General features: G+C 41.0%; 1 protein-coding gene across 4 annotated transcripts; it reads right to left on the bottom strand.

Moving 5' to 3' along the window:
• Positions 1–5,365: 5,365 nt before the first annotated feature.
• On the bottom strand, positions 5,366–17,220 carry SLU7 (SLU7 homolog, splicing factor). Of its 4 annotated transcripts, none has more exons than XM_059859815.1 (16): positions 17,163–17,220; positions 16,600–16,800; positions 15,839–15,992; positions 15,540–15,620; positions 14,797–14,961; positions 14,585–14,650; positions 13,183–13,230; positions 12,559–12,690; positions 12,183–12,280; positions 10,719–10,786; positions 10,385–10,524; positions 9,712–9,873; positions 9,179–9,283; positions 8,920–8,994; positions 8,572–8,676; positions 5,366–7,667 (listed from the first exon to the last, which is right to left on the bottom strand). In XM_059859815.1, exons 2-16 carry the CDS (start codon positions 16,761–16,763, stop codon positions 7,488–7,490), a joined length of 1,743 nt encoding a protein of 580 aa, XP_059715798.1. In that variant the 5' UTR covers positions 16,764–16,800; positions 17,163–17,220; the 3' UTR covers positions 5,366–7,487. The 4 variants fall into 4 exon arrangements, with proteins under 4 accessions (XP_059715798.1, XP_059715796.1, XP_059715799.1 ...); XM_059859813.1 differs by having other exon boundaries at positions 17,081–17,218; XM_059859816.1 differs by lacking the exon at positions 17,163–17,220 and adding an exon at positions 16,918–17,050.
• Positions 17,221–17,241: the final 21 nt, after the last annotated feature.

Genomic DNA, 17,241 nt, shown 5'->3' on the forward strand with positions numbered 1-17,241 from the left:
TCCCTGCCTTTTTTCCAGGTGCTGGAAAGTGCAGTCCAAAGGGGAAGCACCACAAAGAGCAACTGCTGCCCCTAAAGCTCCCCTCAGCCAGAGGGCTGTTGCCTTTCAGGGATATTTTCAGTCCTTGGCATCAGCTGGGATACAGATGGCAGTGCAGTTACTCGCTGCAGAACTAGGTCAGCACTGATATCAAGGAAAAATAAAAATCCTGGGGTTTAGCCACCCAAACCATCCAAGTAACAGCAGCCTAATGGACAAAATATTATCCCTGAGAGATCTCATCTGCCCCACTCTTCACAGATGGGGCTGCCCTGCCTAGTGACCACACCAGGACAGAGGACTAAGGCAGTGTCATTACCAACACAAATTCATTATTTTTTCACTAGAATCCAATAATTCCTACAGGAGTTAATCCTTTTGCATGACCTTATAACAGTACATAACCAACTATTTTTTTTTTTTTACATTGCCTATTATCTAATTAAACTGTAATAGTTTATAGAAGAAAGGTTGACAAAGTCACTGCTATTGTTCTAAATCATCCTGATGTTCCATGGATCAAAGACAGGTCCCTGTGTTCCTTCAGTCCTGGTTTAACACAAAATGTTCTGCAGCCAAAGCAGCCTAGGGGAGTTTCCTCTCCTCATGCTTCTTCCAAGGCTAGTTTCCCAATTCTCAGCACTACAAGCAGTTGCAAGGAACAGGTTTTTGGCTGCAGCATGGAGCAGGAGGAAGCAGCTGTGTGCTGGGGAAATCACACTTGCAAAAAATGGACATGGCTTCTTTTAGTCATGTAAATCTTCACTAGGAGTTTGGACTGAGCAAGGTTACATAATTTGTCCCTGGTGAAATAGATAAGAGTAGATTTTTAGGTGGGAACAATCAAATCATATCTGGAAGCCTCATTAGAAAAGTAAACAAATATTTAGCCAAGCAAATTTTGTTTTTCCATGTGAAACCATGTTGTGAGCACATTTAGATACTACACCAGCAGTGTCTGGGCTCTTTGAAGCCATAGGAAAACCTTCAGAGAATATCCTGTCACACAGCACTGGGACATCCCCCTTTCTGATTCAAGGGGCTGTACCAGCCTGGATAAATGGTTTTAATTAATTTCACAGTTTATTATTTTTTTTTTTTCTCAAAGCAGCTGAACTTCATTTTGTGTGGCTTACAGACCACCAGTGATCCCTGAGCCTCAGAGGAGAATCTGCTCAAGCCATTTCAATGGAAATGAGCCCAACTGCTGCTGGAAGGAGAGAGGTTGCCCTGACCCCTTCTCTCCCCTTCCTCCACACCAACCCTGCTGAAGCTCTGGAACTTGAACTCTGCTGAGCTGGTTCAGTTTGCTGATCTGGCAGAAGCTGATCAGGGTTTTTATTTAGTGTCCTGGTGGTTTATTGAGCTGAAAGAGTTATCAGAGGAATTGGTTGAATTTTGATTCAATGTCAGGAGAAAGGAGAGAGAAAAGAGAGGAGAATGCTGCTGAGCTTCCTTCAGTATGAAAAGGAGTGTGGGCATGAAACATAAAAAGCATCAGGGCCTGTCCCTCCAGCCTGGGATCCCTGAGCTCATTGCAGAGGTGTGTACCTGGAACACAGATGTGTGTCCAGCACTCTGCCATCAAACAGAGATTCATCAGAAATCTGCACTCAGTCTGGTAATGATTCCACAAAGATTAATGGGAAAACTCTTCTCTTTAAAAGACAGAGCCTTCAAAAAAGAATCAGGGCATTTTGCTCAGGGAATGTGTCATTCATTAGAAGCTGGATGCTTTCATTTTTCAGGTATTTATAAAATCAGAATTTAAACACCACTTGTCACTACATTAAAAAAATGTGTTCAGGAATTTCACTTGCAGATAGGGATTAAAAGAGCAGCACAACTGCAAATAAACAGCTCCCATAGGAAGGGTGATCTGTTTGTTTCTTTAAACACTGTAAAATGCCAGAGAAGTAAGGAGAGAGGGACATGATGGCTCCCCTGGGCAAGGGTCCAGCTGAAGAGCAGCAGTGCCAGCTGTTGCCTGCTTCTGTCATCTCGTACTTGCTGCTCTCCTCTGCATTTAGAAAAATAAATTCCCAGGGGGGCTCCTGGCAGGCTGGCACTGCAGTTCCAGAGCAAGGCAGAAGCTGATTCTTTGCTTTCCCTCACAGCACTCCAGCACAAGGGGGCTTTGTTACAGGAGGCTGAATAAATCCTGTGGTCATTAGATGTCAAAGAAAAAGGAGCATTACACGATGAAGTTCCAGATCCAGAGCAGGGCAGCTCTGCCACGGTCCCAGACAAACCAAGGTACAGCAGTGAAACCACAACCCAGCAGTGGGGGAGGGCTTGGAGCAAAAACTACCAGGGGAGCAGAGATACAGAACATCAAGGTCTGGCTTTTGAGGACAGACAAATCTAGAGTAATGACTGACAACAGGTATTTCTTTCTCATGTGGTTTTGTTTTCTGCAGTGGAGCTTTTAAATGTGCAGACCCAGCAGGATCTGATCTATGTCTCTGCAATGTGGACTCTGGGGATGGACTCCTCCTTCCTGGAAGTGCTCAAGGACACGGCTGGACAAAGCTTGGAGCAACCTGGTCTAGTGGGAAGTGTCCCTGCTCAGGGCGGGCTGGCTGAAGCTAGGGATCTTTAAGGTTCCTTCCAACTCAAAACATCCCGTGAGTCTACCCATGTAGCTTTTGAAAAAATAAATCAGGCTGTCTCCCAGTGCAACTTGAGCACATATTTTCACAACTCAAAGCAATATTATTCTAGTAATCAAACAGTAAAATGGGTCTCAGAGGGCTCCAAGCAAACCTGGCTCATTAATAACAGAACATTCGGATGTGATAAGAGTTAGTTTGGCCAGGAGTCTGGAAATGCCAGTTAATCATTTAAATTCTGGAGTTTCCCTGAACTTCAGAAGGCATTGGGATGACAGAATGATATCAAAGTCATTTTACACTTAATATTTTAGGAAGCACATATTTACTTTTCTATGACACATTCCTGCTAATAAAAACCTTATCCTGAAATCCATGTACAATGGAAATTTCCAAACAACTTTTGCAAGAGTTTTCACTATAGAAAAATCTCAGGAACAAATGTCAAGATGCTTTTTATGTGGTAAAGTTGCAAGAAGTTATTAACAGCAAACAGGAAGCACACAAGGTGTCAGTTCTGAAAGTCTTATGAGGGGATATACAAGATGCTACACTTGATCTCTTCTTTTTAAATTTGATTTTAAATACATTAAAAGAAGCAATTTTCCTAGATAGACCATGTGAAATTCTATTAGTTTCATCAAATGATGACAATTGACTTACAAACCTGGAAGAGGTTTCCTTTTTATTTAATATGTGCAAATTCCTTTTCCCATTCTGTTTTATATCATTTAGGCAAAATTCCTTGCAATATATATATATATTTATAAAGGTGCTTTGAACTCAATGCTTCTCAGACACAGAGCTGAGGAAAACTCCTCAATGGACATATTTAGGGCTACACTGCTGTTTACCCACTTTCATGCAGTAAGTTAAGGGCAAAAGGGAGCAAGTTGTTTATTTCCAGTTCCCTGCTCACTGAGCAGAGCAGATTTCCCGGGTTAGATAACTGTGTGTGCCCCAGGCAGCTCTGTGGGCACTGCCAGGGTCACTTCGGGTTATAGTCACAGATTAAGCCCAAGAGACCTGAGCAGAGCAGGATAAGCTCAAATTCCATTGGTGTGGTAGAAGAGATCCTGCTGAGCCCCCCAACCCCTCTGAGGCATCTCTGAAATCCACCAAAGCAATTCCACAGCCCATGCTGCTTACCAGGGATGGAGGTGTCTCCTCTGTGCTGGGATCTGCCTGGGGAAAGGAGAGCAGCTGGTGCCAAAGGAAGGGCAGGGAGGGACTGAGACATCCCAGAGTCACTCACATCCATGCACTTCTGAGCTTAACTCTGTTTCTGCCTCTGTGGGATGTGTGGGGCTGTTCAGCCCTTGCTGGGAAATGCCACGTGGCAGAAATATTAACTGAGCTTCCTGAGGAACAGATGCTGCTTACAGAGAGTCAGTCTCCAGTAAATGAACTTATTGCAGGCAAGGGTTTGTAGGGAATTCTCATAAGATTGGAACTGGAAACTCAAAATTTTGCACAGGTGGGAGCATGAGAGACATGAACCTTGTCAGCCAAGATCTGCCTGGAACTGCTTTTTGGCACTGTCCCATCACACACATCTTCAGTTTGACAAATGAATCAGTTAAGCAAGAAGTGCTTCAAATCATATCAGAAATCACTTTTTCAGCTTATCTACAAAAAACCTTGAAAGTACAGGATTTGGTTTTTGTGCTGATTCCCACCCCCAAACTAACCCACTTCCCCCCCAGCTATTCAAAACCATTAAAAAATGACAAAACTGTACATGGCAGGCAGGGTAACCAACAGCCAGTAACTTGGCAAGGGCTGCCAACACTCCTGAAAGGGGGACACTTTCACTTTTTTTAGGTGGTTGACTCCTGCTGAGCCCTCCCAGCAGCACTGGAGGCAGCTAAAGCAGCAAACACCATGAGCACAGAACTCTTACCCCTCTGATCTTGCAATTAAATAATCTTGGAGCATCTACAAATGGCCTACAGCAGCAGGGGAGGTGAAGGAACAGGAAGAAGGAGGCAGAGAGAGGAGCAAACTGCACACCTGCCACAAGAACAACCACACTAGGCCTGGACTAGACAAATATGAACTGTGTGTCTGATCTGAAGCTGGAAGGACCAGAATTCATGAATCCCTCAGCAGTGGGGGCCATGTGCCATTGTGGGGAGTAAGCCCAGCATGGGTGAAGAAGCATTCCTGGCACAAGCCAAGGAATCGGATCAGAAATCAAATGATTCTGGGCTGGAGAGCTCAGCAGGGCAGCTTGGAGAACTGGTCATTCCTCAGGACAGTTTTGGCAGTGTCAGTAATTTAAAATTGCAAATGCTTGGGTTTCTGCAATGTATGGTGAAAACTAATTCCTGAGTCTTCTACAAATGGGCCTGTAAAAATGGCTTGTGATATTTTTAGATACCAGAAAATTCAACTGTAGCAATAAATGTACAGCCTGATGTGACTATTACAAAGGCAGAGGAGCAGACCCCAGCAATTAACTTCATGGGGATTAGTCAGAGAAGTCTGACAAACTCTTGGGTCAAACCTTTACATTTTACAGGCTCTCAGGTTGTCACAAAACTCACCTCAAAAAAGTATTTTACTATCTAAACCATTTGTTTCTTAACCCATGGAAAGGTTGTTGACAATCTAAAAGGAAGCATTTATCATTTTATGTTAGTAACTTTTTTCCATATAAAAAGCCCTTGCTGCTTTATACTGATTATCATAAAAATTATTAGCACAAAACATTTGCTTGAGGCAGGACTGGTATTTTATTAGGTTCAGTGGACAGCCCAATGCATAATTACTTCTGGGCAGGTGAAGAACAAAATGGTATTTTTAAATTCTGACCATACTCCTTTCCTGTTCTTGGAGAAGCCTGTATAGTAACTGGGGCAAGTGTAAAAAGGCTCATGATCCAAGAAATAATCTTACATAGTTCTATGCATGAAATGCTGCACCCAGAATAAACTCCCAGAGAGGAGAAATGCCATTTCATATTCATGATGAAAACCAGACAGGTCTGTTTATTCCTGGAAGGTTCTGAGTGTGTCAGCATTTTCCTGCCATTTATTCTGACAAATGTTTATCCATCTGACTGGAGTATTCCAGCTGGAAATGCAGGCATGAGGTTTTTTTAAATCATCAGGTGAGCGTTGCAGCTGTTTAAGAATAAGTCTCAGGATAACACACTGTCCTCTTGAGGTTAAAATCAATAACCTGACAACCCTTTAAAGGAGCTCTCTTCCTTTACAGTCCAGACTAAAGATGTGGCAAGGATCAACTATTGCCCCAAGTGCTCGGGATTGACTCATTGGTGAAATCTAAGTATCCTAAATTTAGGTCTGAATTTTAATCCCTGACCAATCACTTCACTTAAATTCAGTACAGACTTGATGTAATTACATTTCCATACAGTGAATCCACAAAGTTAGTCTTGAAATTTCCTTTGTGTTATTTCCTGTGTTTCTGAATTACCTCCTTTATAAAGTCTTTCAGACTTTAATCTAAAAAAAAAAAAAAATTAACTGCAGCTTTGAGAAAAGTCTGTAAATAGCTCAAAGAACCCTTCTGACAGCTCCTCTTCCCTCAAACTGAACTTGGCACTGACCAAGCCAACAGCAGTTGCAGGGCATGCTGCCACAACCTCAGGTGCTACAGCCCTGAGAATACCCTCAGCTCAAACCAGCAAATTCAGACAGTTTGCTTTTACTGTGTGCCAGAGGAACAGATACACAGTAAATACTCAACATTTTGATCACCAATGAGAGTATCACATATCCCCTTAATACAGAACTAACTGCAGACCAGTGCAGAATTGCCACCATAGCTACATGTGCCAAATCAAAACATTCAGTCCTCATAGTACCTGTGAAATCACACACAGGACACTCACAGGTATGATTTCTGTATGTAATCATTTGTGGAGAAGAGCAGTTTTTCCTTGGAAAAGCAGTTTAAGCCTCAACAGAAGTAATTCCCAAGCCTTCCAACTCTAAAGTCATGCTGTGCAGTTTTTCACCCAGTTCTTCAACTTTTTATTAGTTAAAAGGGGAAAAGTCCTAGTTTAAGGACTGACGTTGCCAAACCAAAGCAGATGCTGCTTCACATCTCACAAGGGATTAGAGCCTGACACTTGGTGTCACACCATGGAACAGGAAACTGTTATCAAAAGGAAACTCAAGAACTCAGATCTTTACAACTGAAATTTCTGTGGAAATACATCTGAAGAAACAATTGGAATTTAAAAACTCTACAGTCAGCTTCTCCCAACCCTTTAATTTAAAAGGCTAGACAGCACTTAAGATCTTTATATTGACTTAACCAGAACAAAGCAATTAACTTTTATATTTCCAAAGTACTTTCTGCAAAGTGATCAAGAAACTATGTATTCTTTTACAGTCATGATACAGGCTGTGCAAGTAAGAAGCTCTAGTAGCAGTTGTGCCAATTTTTTGTCACAACAATTTTTCTTCTACATTGACACCTGCTGACCATTTCTTCTGACTAGTCAATTTTACTGTATCACAACTTTAAGCATTAGTTGGCCAAATATATATATACACATACTAGCTGGCCAGATAAACCTCGGATTTCAGTCAGATCTCCTTCAAGATCTTACAGAGTAGGTGTAAGCATTTTATCTATACATGTTACATATATGTGCCTGTATTTGTATACACACACACACATTTACAAAACTCCAGTAAGTACTAGACTGCTCATGTCTGCTGAAAGAAGCTTTCACAAATTTCTTCAGAGCACAGGAAGGTTTCTGCCATTTTAGACGTGTGCAAGGGAATCAAGTGTCTAGAGAGCTGTAAACAACTGTGGAAAAAGTCTCATGTACTGGAATGGTGCCTCCTGGGACTACTGCCCAAGGAAAGAGGCCATGGGGTCATCAGGTCTCTGCCTTTTCATTCTGTAGGCCTCCATCTCCTCTTCTGTTGGTTCCCTGGCTTCATACTGGCTGTTGTATGGTCTCTTCCTCTCATCTAACTGCATGATTTCTTTGATGTGGAGAAGTCGAGCCTCTTCAGCATTTAGAGCCTGAAATGAGAGCAAAGGGAATAAAAAATTCCACAGTGAAAGTTAAACCAAAAAAACCCAACAATGAAGGTTTGTCTTAGATTCTTGTATGATGGGCAAGGAGCAAGCACAAGGGTGGGATAAGCAATGCACATCTGTCTGGCTCACCCACAGCACATTTCAGTAAATGCTATTTTTTTAGTGTTTAACATAAAATGATGGTAAAATGCTATTTAGAACAAGACACTATAATCTCTTTCCAAATGTCAAAATCAAGCAAGAAACTCACAGGATTTACCTAAAATATAATCATGATCTAGCAAGTACAAATGAACTGTTTGTTATATGTTTGGGGTTTTAATTTTTAAATGCTATGTGCTGTCTCAATTCTCAAACTACTACTGTTGCTACTGGAAAAGAAGTTGCATTTGTGCCCTGCTTTAATTAAGCACAGTTTTAAGAGGCTTCCTCCGAGAGCAGCCCGAGGCAGGCTGCACAGGAGCACACTGCTGCTCAGCAGGGGATGGCCTGGGGCATGGATTCATTACATCAGCTGATAGACTGGGCCAAGCCTGGGATACAAAGTGCCTAAGTTCAGATTTAACACTGCCCTTGATCTCTCCATCTTGCAAGACACAAATCACTGGGTTCTGCAATGTCTTTTTATAGACCTACAGGTGTAATAGGTGCCTAGACATGAAATGTTCTAAGTCATCTAAACTAAATATTTATTGAAGCTTTGCCTGAGGAATAGGGGATGGACTTTAGAACATATAAGAGCATTTTAAATTTAATTTAGCTCTAAATTAGCATCAAACTACACCATGGTATATCACCAAGAACTACATCATAGGCTTCATAAAACTGATACTGTAAAATATGTCATGTTCCTTTTGCCACAAAGCCATTGAAGATTATAGTGCACCTTTTTTAGTTTTTCTTGCTTCTTTTTCTCTTCACCCTCACTGTCAGAATTTGAGCTCTTCTTGTGCTTCTTCTTTTTCTTCTCTTTCTGTTTCTCTTGGTGGATCTGTGAGGTGGGAAACAAGTTACTGTTAAGATTCAACTGGCCAATATTAATAATGCCCAAACCACTAAATCCAAACTTCTATTAATGCTATTTGTGCTATTTGAGAGCCTAGTTTTCAATAGAGAGGTTAATGCTTTAATAATGCAGTCTAGTAATTTTCTGGCTGAATAGGACTCTAGATAATTTTGTAGATAAAATGTTGATGAGAAGTATCTGTCTTCCTGAGAAAGGGAAACATCCTACCTCCATCAATGTTTTGGGTTTTGTCATGTGTTCTTCACCCTCAGGCTGCTCCTCCATTAAACTTGCCTCTGTATTCTGTACAACAGACAAGAACAAGGATACCTTGTTACTGACAATATCTGAAAGGGGAAGGAAAAAAAAAAATCCCACAAATCCCTAAAAAACCAAGCTCCCTGAGAGAGCAAAAGACTCTAAACCTTACGTAAGAATATGAATGCTTTTTAGCTCTTTCCACATGAATAAACAAGAGAATACTTACAGCAATTTCCTTCCCAGCTTCTCCTGTACAGTAGGAGTACTTGACAAAGGAGTGGCAGCACTTGTAACCCCACTTGCCTTCTTTCCAGTATGAACCCCAAATGCACTGCAAGAGAACACACCACACAGTTACTCCTGTAAGAGGCAGGCTATAATTTCCTCCTGAGTTGATGTCCTGGTAAGCAAATTACTCAAACAGTCCAAAAGGCAGCTAAGAGAAATACTTTCCTATTTTACATGAACCTTACAGGTACACTGTCAAAAAAGAGAATCACAACAGGATGTGGTCAATTTCTATTCAAAATGGAAGGCAAACAGTAACTTCTTCTTTAGTTTAAGACTGCCATGGCAACTCCTCAAATTCCCATCACAACTATGACAATCTGAAGTTTCTCCTTAACAGAAAAGGGAGAGTGTTACATTGAGACAGGAGAAATGTATTTGATGCATTAATTAGATTGTACTGCATCCTAATATAGCTCCAATGGGATGGTACCTAATTTTAAAAAATTTTAAACACAACCTAGGACTTACTGTATGGTTGTTGATCTTCACATCCTCTTCATACTTAGAACAAGCAATAGCTTTCTCCTGTCCTTTGATGACTGTTCCATGCCTAGAATACTCCACATAATCTTCTGTTTGAGCCAACAGAAGTTCAGCTGGTGGGGCATCTAAATGTTCTTGTCCTCCATACTAAAATGCAAACAGAAATGGCATACAATGGTTTTGGAAAAAACACACCTTTTATATAGTTAAGCAAACATTTCAAAAACAGTGCCTTTGGTACCTTGTCAAGAAGGCCCAAAAGTGGACAAAGATAGTTTAATCTTTAGTGAAGAGTTAAGACAAATACATAATCTCCTACGGCCACTGTGGTGTCTTTTGGAGTTTAGTTTTGTGGGGGTTTTAGTGTGCATGTGGTTTTTTGTTGTGTTGTTTGTTTGTTTTTGTTCTGTTTTATGCTTGGAGAATGACAGCAGTGATATTCCTCACTCAAAGCAGAAAATCTTTAGAGACCAAGCCAAAGACCAGCTTGGGTAGAACCAGAGCAATACTTCCTGCCCCCCTTCCAAACTTGAATGTTGAAATGCTGCTGAGAACAGCTGATGCACTCTCACATAGGATTAGTAATCTTACTCGTTCCCCAAGACCCAGACTTCAAACTCAACAGAATTCCTATTATATAAACCAAAATGACTATTACCTTCTCTAGGATGCTTTCTTTCTGCTGTGCCTTGAAATCTTCTTTTTTCACTTTGAAAGATTTATAGAGGAGTTCTAATTTTGTAGGGTCTGCTTGAAGATGAACTTCAGAGCCTTTGTCATAAGCCTCCCAGGCAAACACTGTGTACACAAGAGGTTCCATTCAATATTTACTCTAAAACTGACACACATTCAAATTACATCCTTTAATTCTGACGCAATTTCAAATAAGGCCTCAATTTATAAAGATTTACTTATTTCTCTTTTGCAAGAAAGCAGCATTAAATATTTTAAGTGAACTTCCTTCAAAATCCCCAAGCCCAAAGCGCACTTACGCTGGGTCTGTGCCATTGAAATGGTGTCGCCTGTGTAGCGAACAAAGTTGTCACCTGCATAACCAACTCTGCAGAAAAGAACACAATTCTCAGCATTTGTAACGTGATTTCCTCTCAAATACAAACACAGAAGTGCAACAGGCAAGTAAAAAATTCTCTTGTGCACTAAGAGTTAAGAACAGAAGCAGAAGAAAGTGCAGCCAACTCAATATATGAAACAAAAGCCTACGCTCCCTGCAAAGCCATGAAAGCATTAGGCAGCCACTCAAAAACTGTGATGTTTGTGTTCAAGGGACACATGACACAGCCCCAGAGATCTGTCTGAGATGCCAAGCACTAGAAGTTAAACTTGGACCTAGTTACACAATAAATATGCATAAACAGTCTGAGATATTCCAGCACAGTGATTCTCACTTCTGGATTTCTGACTCTTCAGTCCAGACTCAGCATATCTGACTGAGTTTAAGAAAGCCTGGGATACCTTTACTGCTCTCAGTAAAGTGAGACACTTGAGCACAGCCCTTGAAGAAATGCACAGTCAGCACAGAAACACACATTGAGGATCAAAAAATGCTACCAATCCAATTCCCACTCTTTCATCTTCCCAAAGCCACTCTAAAAAATTTACAGTCTGAAAAGCTGTGGCAGAAATTTAGATTCAACAAAGATCAAATTATGACTTGACAGAGAAGCAAAAGCATCTGCATCTAAAAAAACCTATTGACTGGCATTACTCTAGCTGGGGGCAAAGAGAGGTGGAAAGAGCAATATCTGCTATCATTTAGGTACTGTCATTCTATTTTAGGCAGTGAGCTAATCCAATTACTGCTCTCTGAATACATGTTTTACTCACAGCCTGTCTGTGCTGTACATTCCCAGCACAACACAGGTCAGGTGTCTGAATTGGGAGTTAAGGGAGACAGCCAAGTGTGCAGCCAAAAGCCAGCCTATGGCAGCTTTCATTAGGCTATCTAGACAATGCAAAGCTTTCACACCTTTTCTATGTAGAGTCCATTAATACAGGAGGAGATCTTATTCCCAATTAAAATATTTTGTTAGGTACCACAAACTCACCACACTAGTCTCCAGAACCAAGAAACAAGGCATAAACTTTAAGATTTGATTACTGAAATATTTTACATAAATATAATTATTGTATGCAGGCATCACCTCTAGATGCAGCAGTGTCCTAGCCCTTGTACAGATAATTACACTAAACCATGGTCCACATGTCCCTGAAGATTAAGGATCAGTCAGTGTTACAAAAATACCACTTTTATATACTAAACCAAAATGTGTTTCTAAATAAAATGTTTTTTTTTTCTAGGTTTACTAATATGTGTACACGTAATTGACTAGAGATTCATTAGCTAAAGGACATACAGGTAAAAGAAAATATAAAATTATTAATATAATATTTAAGAGTTTTGTTGGATATACAAGCATGACCTCATTTTAACTTACTCATCTGGATTCTTGCCTGTGTTGGCATAAGGGTTCTCCCTCATTGCTCTTGTTTTGGGATCATAATAAGCAGAGTTTGGATCTAGATTCCTCAGGTACTAGAGAAAAAAACAACAAAAAAGATACTTAATATTAGTGATTTTGAAAGAACTGAGGTTACTCTTGCATCCTCCAGTTTAGATGTCTTAAGAAGTTCTATCTGTACAAAAGGATGACCTTGATGAAGTCATAACATGGGCAGGAACAGAACTGAGAACAGACCTTAACTTCCAAACCCCTAGACCAAGAAACAAAGTCATTAATAACTGAATAGGTAATTTGTTGAAATGAACTCCCAGGAATGCAGAAGAAGATCTGCCCAGAACTCTTTACTCACTTTGGCAATGTCCTCCCGAATACGCAGATTTCGGACTGTGATGCGTCTTTTAGAGTCAAAGTTCTGTCCAGGCATGTCAATGTCATCTGCATATTTGTCTTCATCTTCATCTTCACTGTTATGATCTCTTTCCTGAGAAGAAATGGAGAATTTCTAACTAAAAGTGTTCCTTCACTCTGGAGACACATACAACAATAATTTTAGTGGTTTCCTTAAGTTCTGCAATCCCTGTAGTTACAAGGTGGCACAGTTTACCTGGGCTTAAGTGTGCTCTCAAGCTAATCTAACATTCAACACTTCAGAAGCACTCTTATTAAAGAATTTTCACTTCCTTCTTTGGAAATAATTATCAAAACATAACTATGATGATATTAAGAAAACAGTTATTTTGGTCAAAATATACTGTGTTAAATGCAGTTATGTGCATAATCTCTAAGGCTTGACAACACATAGGAACTAAAACAACAAGCTTCTTTATGAAATCCTGCAACCTCTGCCCAAAAGAAGAGGTAGGCAGTGGCATGGACACAACATTCACACCCTTGTTCCACCCTTGTTTTACTGCTCCACTAACTACAGGCTCTTTCTTTGCCCATGGTGTGATGCAGTGGGTAATCATCTTACTGTCTGTGAATTTGATTCCTCTTCTCCCCACTGGTGTCTTGGGGAGTTCTGCAGCAAACAAAGAGCACATCAGCAGAGAAGACAAGATAGTGGAAAAAAGCAAAGCAGCAGGGATACAAAGGGCAATCAAAGCAGAGCTTCATGCTGGATACAACATACAATTTACTATTGGCCCCAAATGCAGAAACACTGCTACATAACATTCTAGCAGAATGCTCTTAGTTTCTGTGACAGACACATGTTGGAGAACTGTTCACTTTATTCCCAACAAAATTTCCAATTCTTTGCAAGAACAGCAAATTCTAAAACTGTTGCTGTTATTTAGAGCTTGTTATGCTTTTGAACACTGAGGATTGAGACTGTAACATTTCATATCATGTAAATATAATCAAGTTGCAACTCTGAAAGCTTAAAGAATTCAGGAGATATGTATTCAACAATTTAGTCAGGATTTATAGGAATACTAAGCACTTAGGCAGAATTTAAGTTCAACAAACACAGCCAGATCTTATTTTTTTAACCTGCTTAGTCTTTAACTGAAGAATACTAAATATAGTAAAGATGGGAACAGCTGTAAGCCCGGGAACACAGAGCAGCACTGACTATGCAAATCAGTCTCAGTCCCCTCCCTCAGAGACAGCTCTTATATTTAAACACACTTAAATTTAAACACACTTTTCTTCTTACATTTCCACTTATAAGCAGTAAGTATACAGAAGCCAACAGTGTTTGCTTCATAGAACGGGCATGAAAAGAGGAGGAATCACCTCTGTTGGGGAGGTCAGTAAAAAGCACTGTAGTCTGGGCTGGGTGGCAGATGGAGCTCACTGTGCCATCTAGTGACAACCCACGGGGGGACAGCACAGCCTCTGCAAGGAGGCTTTAGGTCAGGACTTCTGACCAGTAGCAGTCTCTGTTTTTTCCCCATTTTGTAAGTCACTGTGCAGTGATTTTATCTTAAAACAATCCTTTTTCTTAAGGAAACACCTTCCTAATCCAATTTATATTAAACATTACTAAATCAATGCACAGTCATCACCTCAGCACTAGTCAGACCCTACCAATCTTTAAATAGGAGAAAAGTATTTTGGTATATGAAAAAAAAATTACTACATGGAAAACAAGCTCCTCTGACCAAAATTCCACGTCAATAATTTCAGCAACAATAAAAATCACACAGAATTTCTGCCTGTAAGGGGAACACAAAACAATTCTAATTTGAAAGAAGATGCTTCAAGTTCTTGAGTGTGACACAGAACATGCTGGTGCTAGGAAAATCTTTAAATTACTGAAGGGCATAAAACCCAACAGCAGACCCTATATAGAGAGTAAAAGAAAGCAGAAATAATCTGTTTTACATTTATTCAGCCTAAGCAAAAATAGATTAGCTAAGTTTACTTACCACTTGCTCCAGCTTCCCTGATGCCAACTCCTCCTGAAGCTTCTGGGCTTTCAGGGTACGTTTGGCCTGTGCAGTACAAAAATGCGTTTGTTTAAATATTTCTCCTAAGCAGCAGCTCTAATATCAACAGAACACACTACAAGTGTCCATCCTCCCAGCCCAGCCACACCAAACACTAACTCTCTCCCCAATAAACCACAGCCCCCACGTACCAAATCAACCTTGGAGTACTCCTCTACAATTTTCATGTGCTCCTCTGGGTTATACCCATTCCACCGGTCTCGCTTCCCGTCGTAATCAAACATCAGCTGAGGCTGCACGTGCTCATCTGGGGCAATGTTCATGCCTGTGTATTTTGCTCCAACTTTCCTGGGTCTCTGCAAAAAAAAAAAAAAAAAAAAAAGATGGTTAGATCAGTCCATTAGGTTACTCACTCACATATCCTTTAAAAAACACTATCAATCAAGCTCCTCTAAAGCAAGTTAAATTCAGCACTGTAAGGCTGTGGATTGTAAATAAATTCAAGTAGTTCTGCACTTTTATGTAGCACAACTGACTTCAAACTCCATAAATTCTTGTTTATATTTTTTTCAATTAAAGAAGCAATTAAAACAGTTTCTGGGCGTGTCTTCTGCCTGAGATGAAGCAGGAAAACAGACACAACAGCACCTGAGTTAATGCAATTAGCAAGAAAATAACATTTTCACCTATTATTAGACCATAGATCTTATGACAAGCAGAATTTATGGACAACACACTGAATTCTATCACTTTATTAATAATTTTGTCAGATATTTCTAGACCATCTCTCACTACTTGTGACATTTTCCAAAATAGCTTTTCCAAGCCCAGCATTTCACCTACAGCCAGCTGTTTTTCACAAAGATTAAACTCCTGTGGCATTCAAACCCATTAAGGCAGGGCCAAAAGGGGATTACCTCTGTGCAGCCCTTACCTCCATGCAGTCCTTCTTCTTGTGGGTCAGGGCCCCGCAGTTCTCGCAGGCTCCCTTGCGGTACCGCGTGGCCACGGCGTGCTAGGGAAAAACACAACATCAGTGTCAGCCCTGGGACAGCTCACACAACAACTTCATGTTTGCAACACCACTCAGGAGTGTGAGCCTCCCCCAAAGCCCAAATGGGTTTGAAAAACCTGCTGAATAAAAATTCCTGCCCCCCTCAAAAGCACACAGCCAGAAATCTCCCCGTGTAATCAGCCCAAGCCCTTATTTCATGGGAAAAGCACTCTGCATACCTCCTGAACTCCTCGTTTGTACCAATCTCCAGAGGAGTTGTACTGCTTCTGCTTCTCTGGTTGAGGTCTCTGATGCTTTAGTGTGGGTCTCTTAGAAGGATCTATGTACCATGGCACTGAGGAGATGTACTGAGGAATATGAGGGTTGATATCCCTAAAAAAGATGTTGTGCAATGAACACATGGCAGGGAAAAAGCCCAAAACAACTCAGTCTAACAATCAACTCCCACATTAAAGAACAAGTGCTTTAGGAGGGATAATAAATAATGAAGTTGGTACAACACACTACAAAATAAATTCTCAGTTTGATAAACACAGACTTTGAGATTTTGCTGCCACCTAATTCACTTAAACTGACTCCAAATCAAATGGCTTATTCTGTGTAATGTTACTGAGCAAAAAAAACCAAACAGCAACATTTCTAAGAAACAACAAACCCTATGAAAGCAAGGGAGAGTCAACAGATGAGTTACACAATAAAAGACCCCTGCGCTATGTTTTGCTCACTTTTAAAATACCATGTGTTATTAGCTTCATGGATGGGACTTTTTAGCAGAACTGTCAGTAGCGACAGAAAATAAACACTGAACCTGTATTTTTCCAGAAAGTACTGGAATAATAAAACACAAAGTTCAATTGTTTACTTCTACAGTAACTCACAATGAAATAACGAGTTCCCCTCACAATTGCTCTGTAATCACAACACAAAAAGATATTTTTCCTCAGCAGCTTTAGAACATCCACAGCTTTAGTAAACATACTTTCCCTCTTCATCCACTTCAGCAGGTGCATTCCCCAGTTTTCTCTGTTCTTCTAATTCTTTCTTTTTCCTCCAATCTTCCCTTGTCATCTTCTTTGGTTCCTCCAGGCTCACATCAGTTGCCCCTCCGGCAGGAGGGGCGTTCGCTACCGCACCTGAGGCCATTTTGGCTTTTATCCTTAGCAGAAAAAAACCCCAAACCCTAGAAAACAAAAGAAAAGCCTTACAGATCGATAACGTCTGACATCACAGCCCTTCAACGTGATTGTGTGTCACCCAGTGAAATGAGCCAACTCCATATTATGCATTCCCGACATACCTCTGTCCTCAAAAAGAAACCTCACTGCCGAAAACACAGAATTACCTCACTGCTAACCGAGGACCTGGGCCTGCGCCTACCCCGGAAGAGACGGGAGAGAACAACAACGGGGAAACAGCGCCAGGCCCGGGGGAAGGAGAGGGCGGGGGACGCCAGCACTTACTCGGAGCCTACAGAAACCACCCTGTCAGGTCCCGAGTGCCGGTGCCGGTCCCGGATCCCGGCCCACTCCCCAGCCTGTTTACCTTACAGGCCACAGCGCCGCCCCACAATGCCCCGCGACAGTGCGAACTTCCGGGGCGGAGCCACCTCCCCGCGCCCGTC

The sequence above is a fragment of the Haemorhous mexicanus genome, chromosome 15, assembly GCF_027477595.1.
Source record: "Haemorhous mexicanus isolate bHaeMex1 chromosome 15, bHaeMex1.pri, whole genome shotgun sequence".
Taxonomy (NCBI): domain Eukaryota; kingdom Metazoa; phylum Chordata; class Aves; order Passeriformes; family Fringillidae; genus Haemorhous; species Haemorhous mexicanus.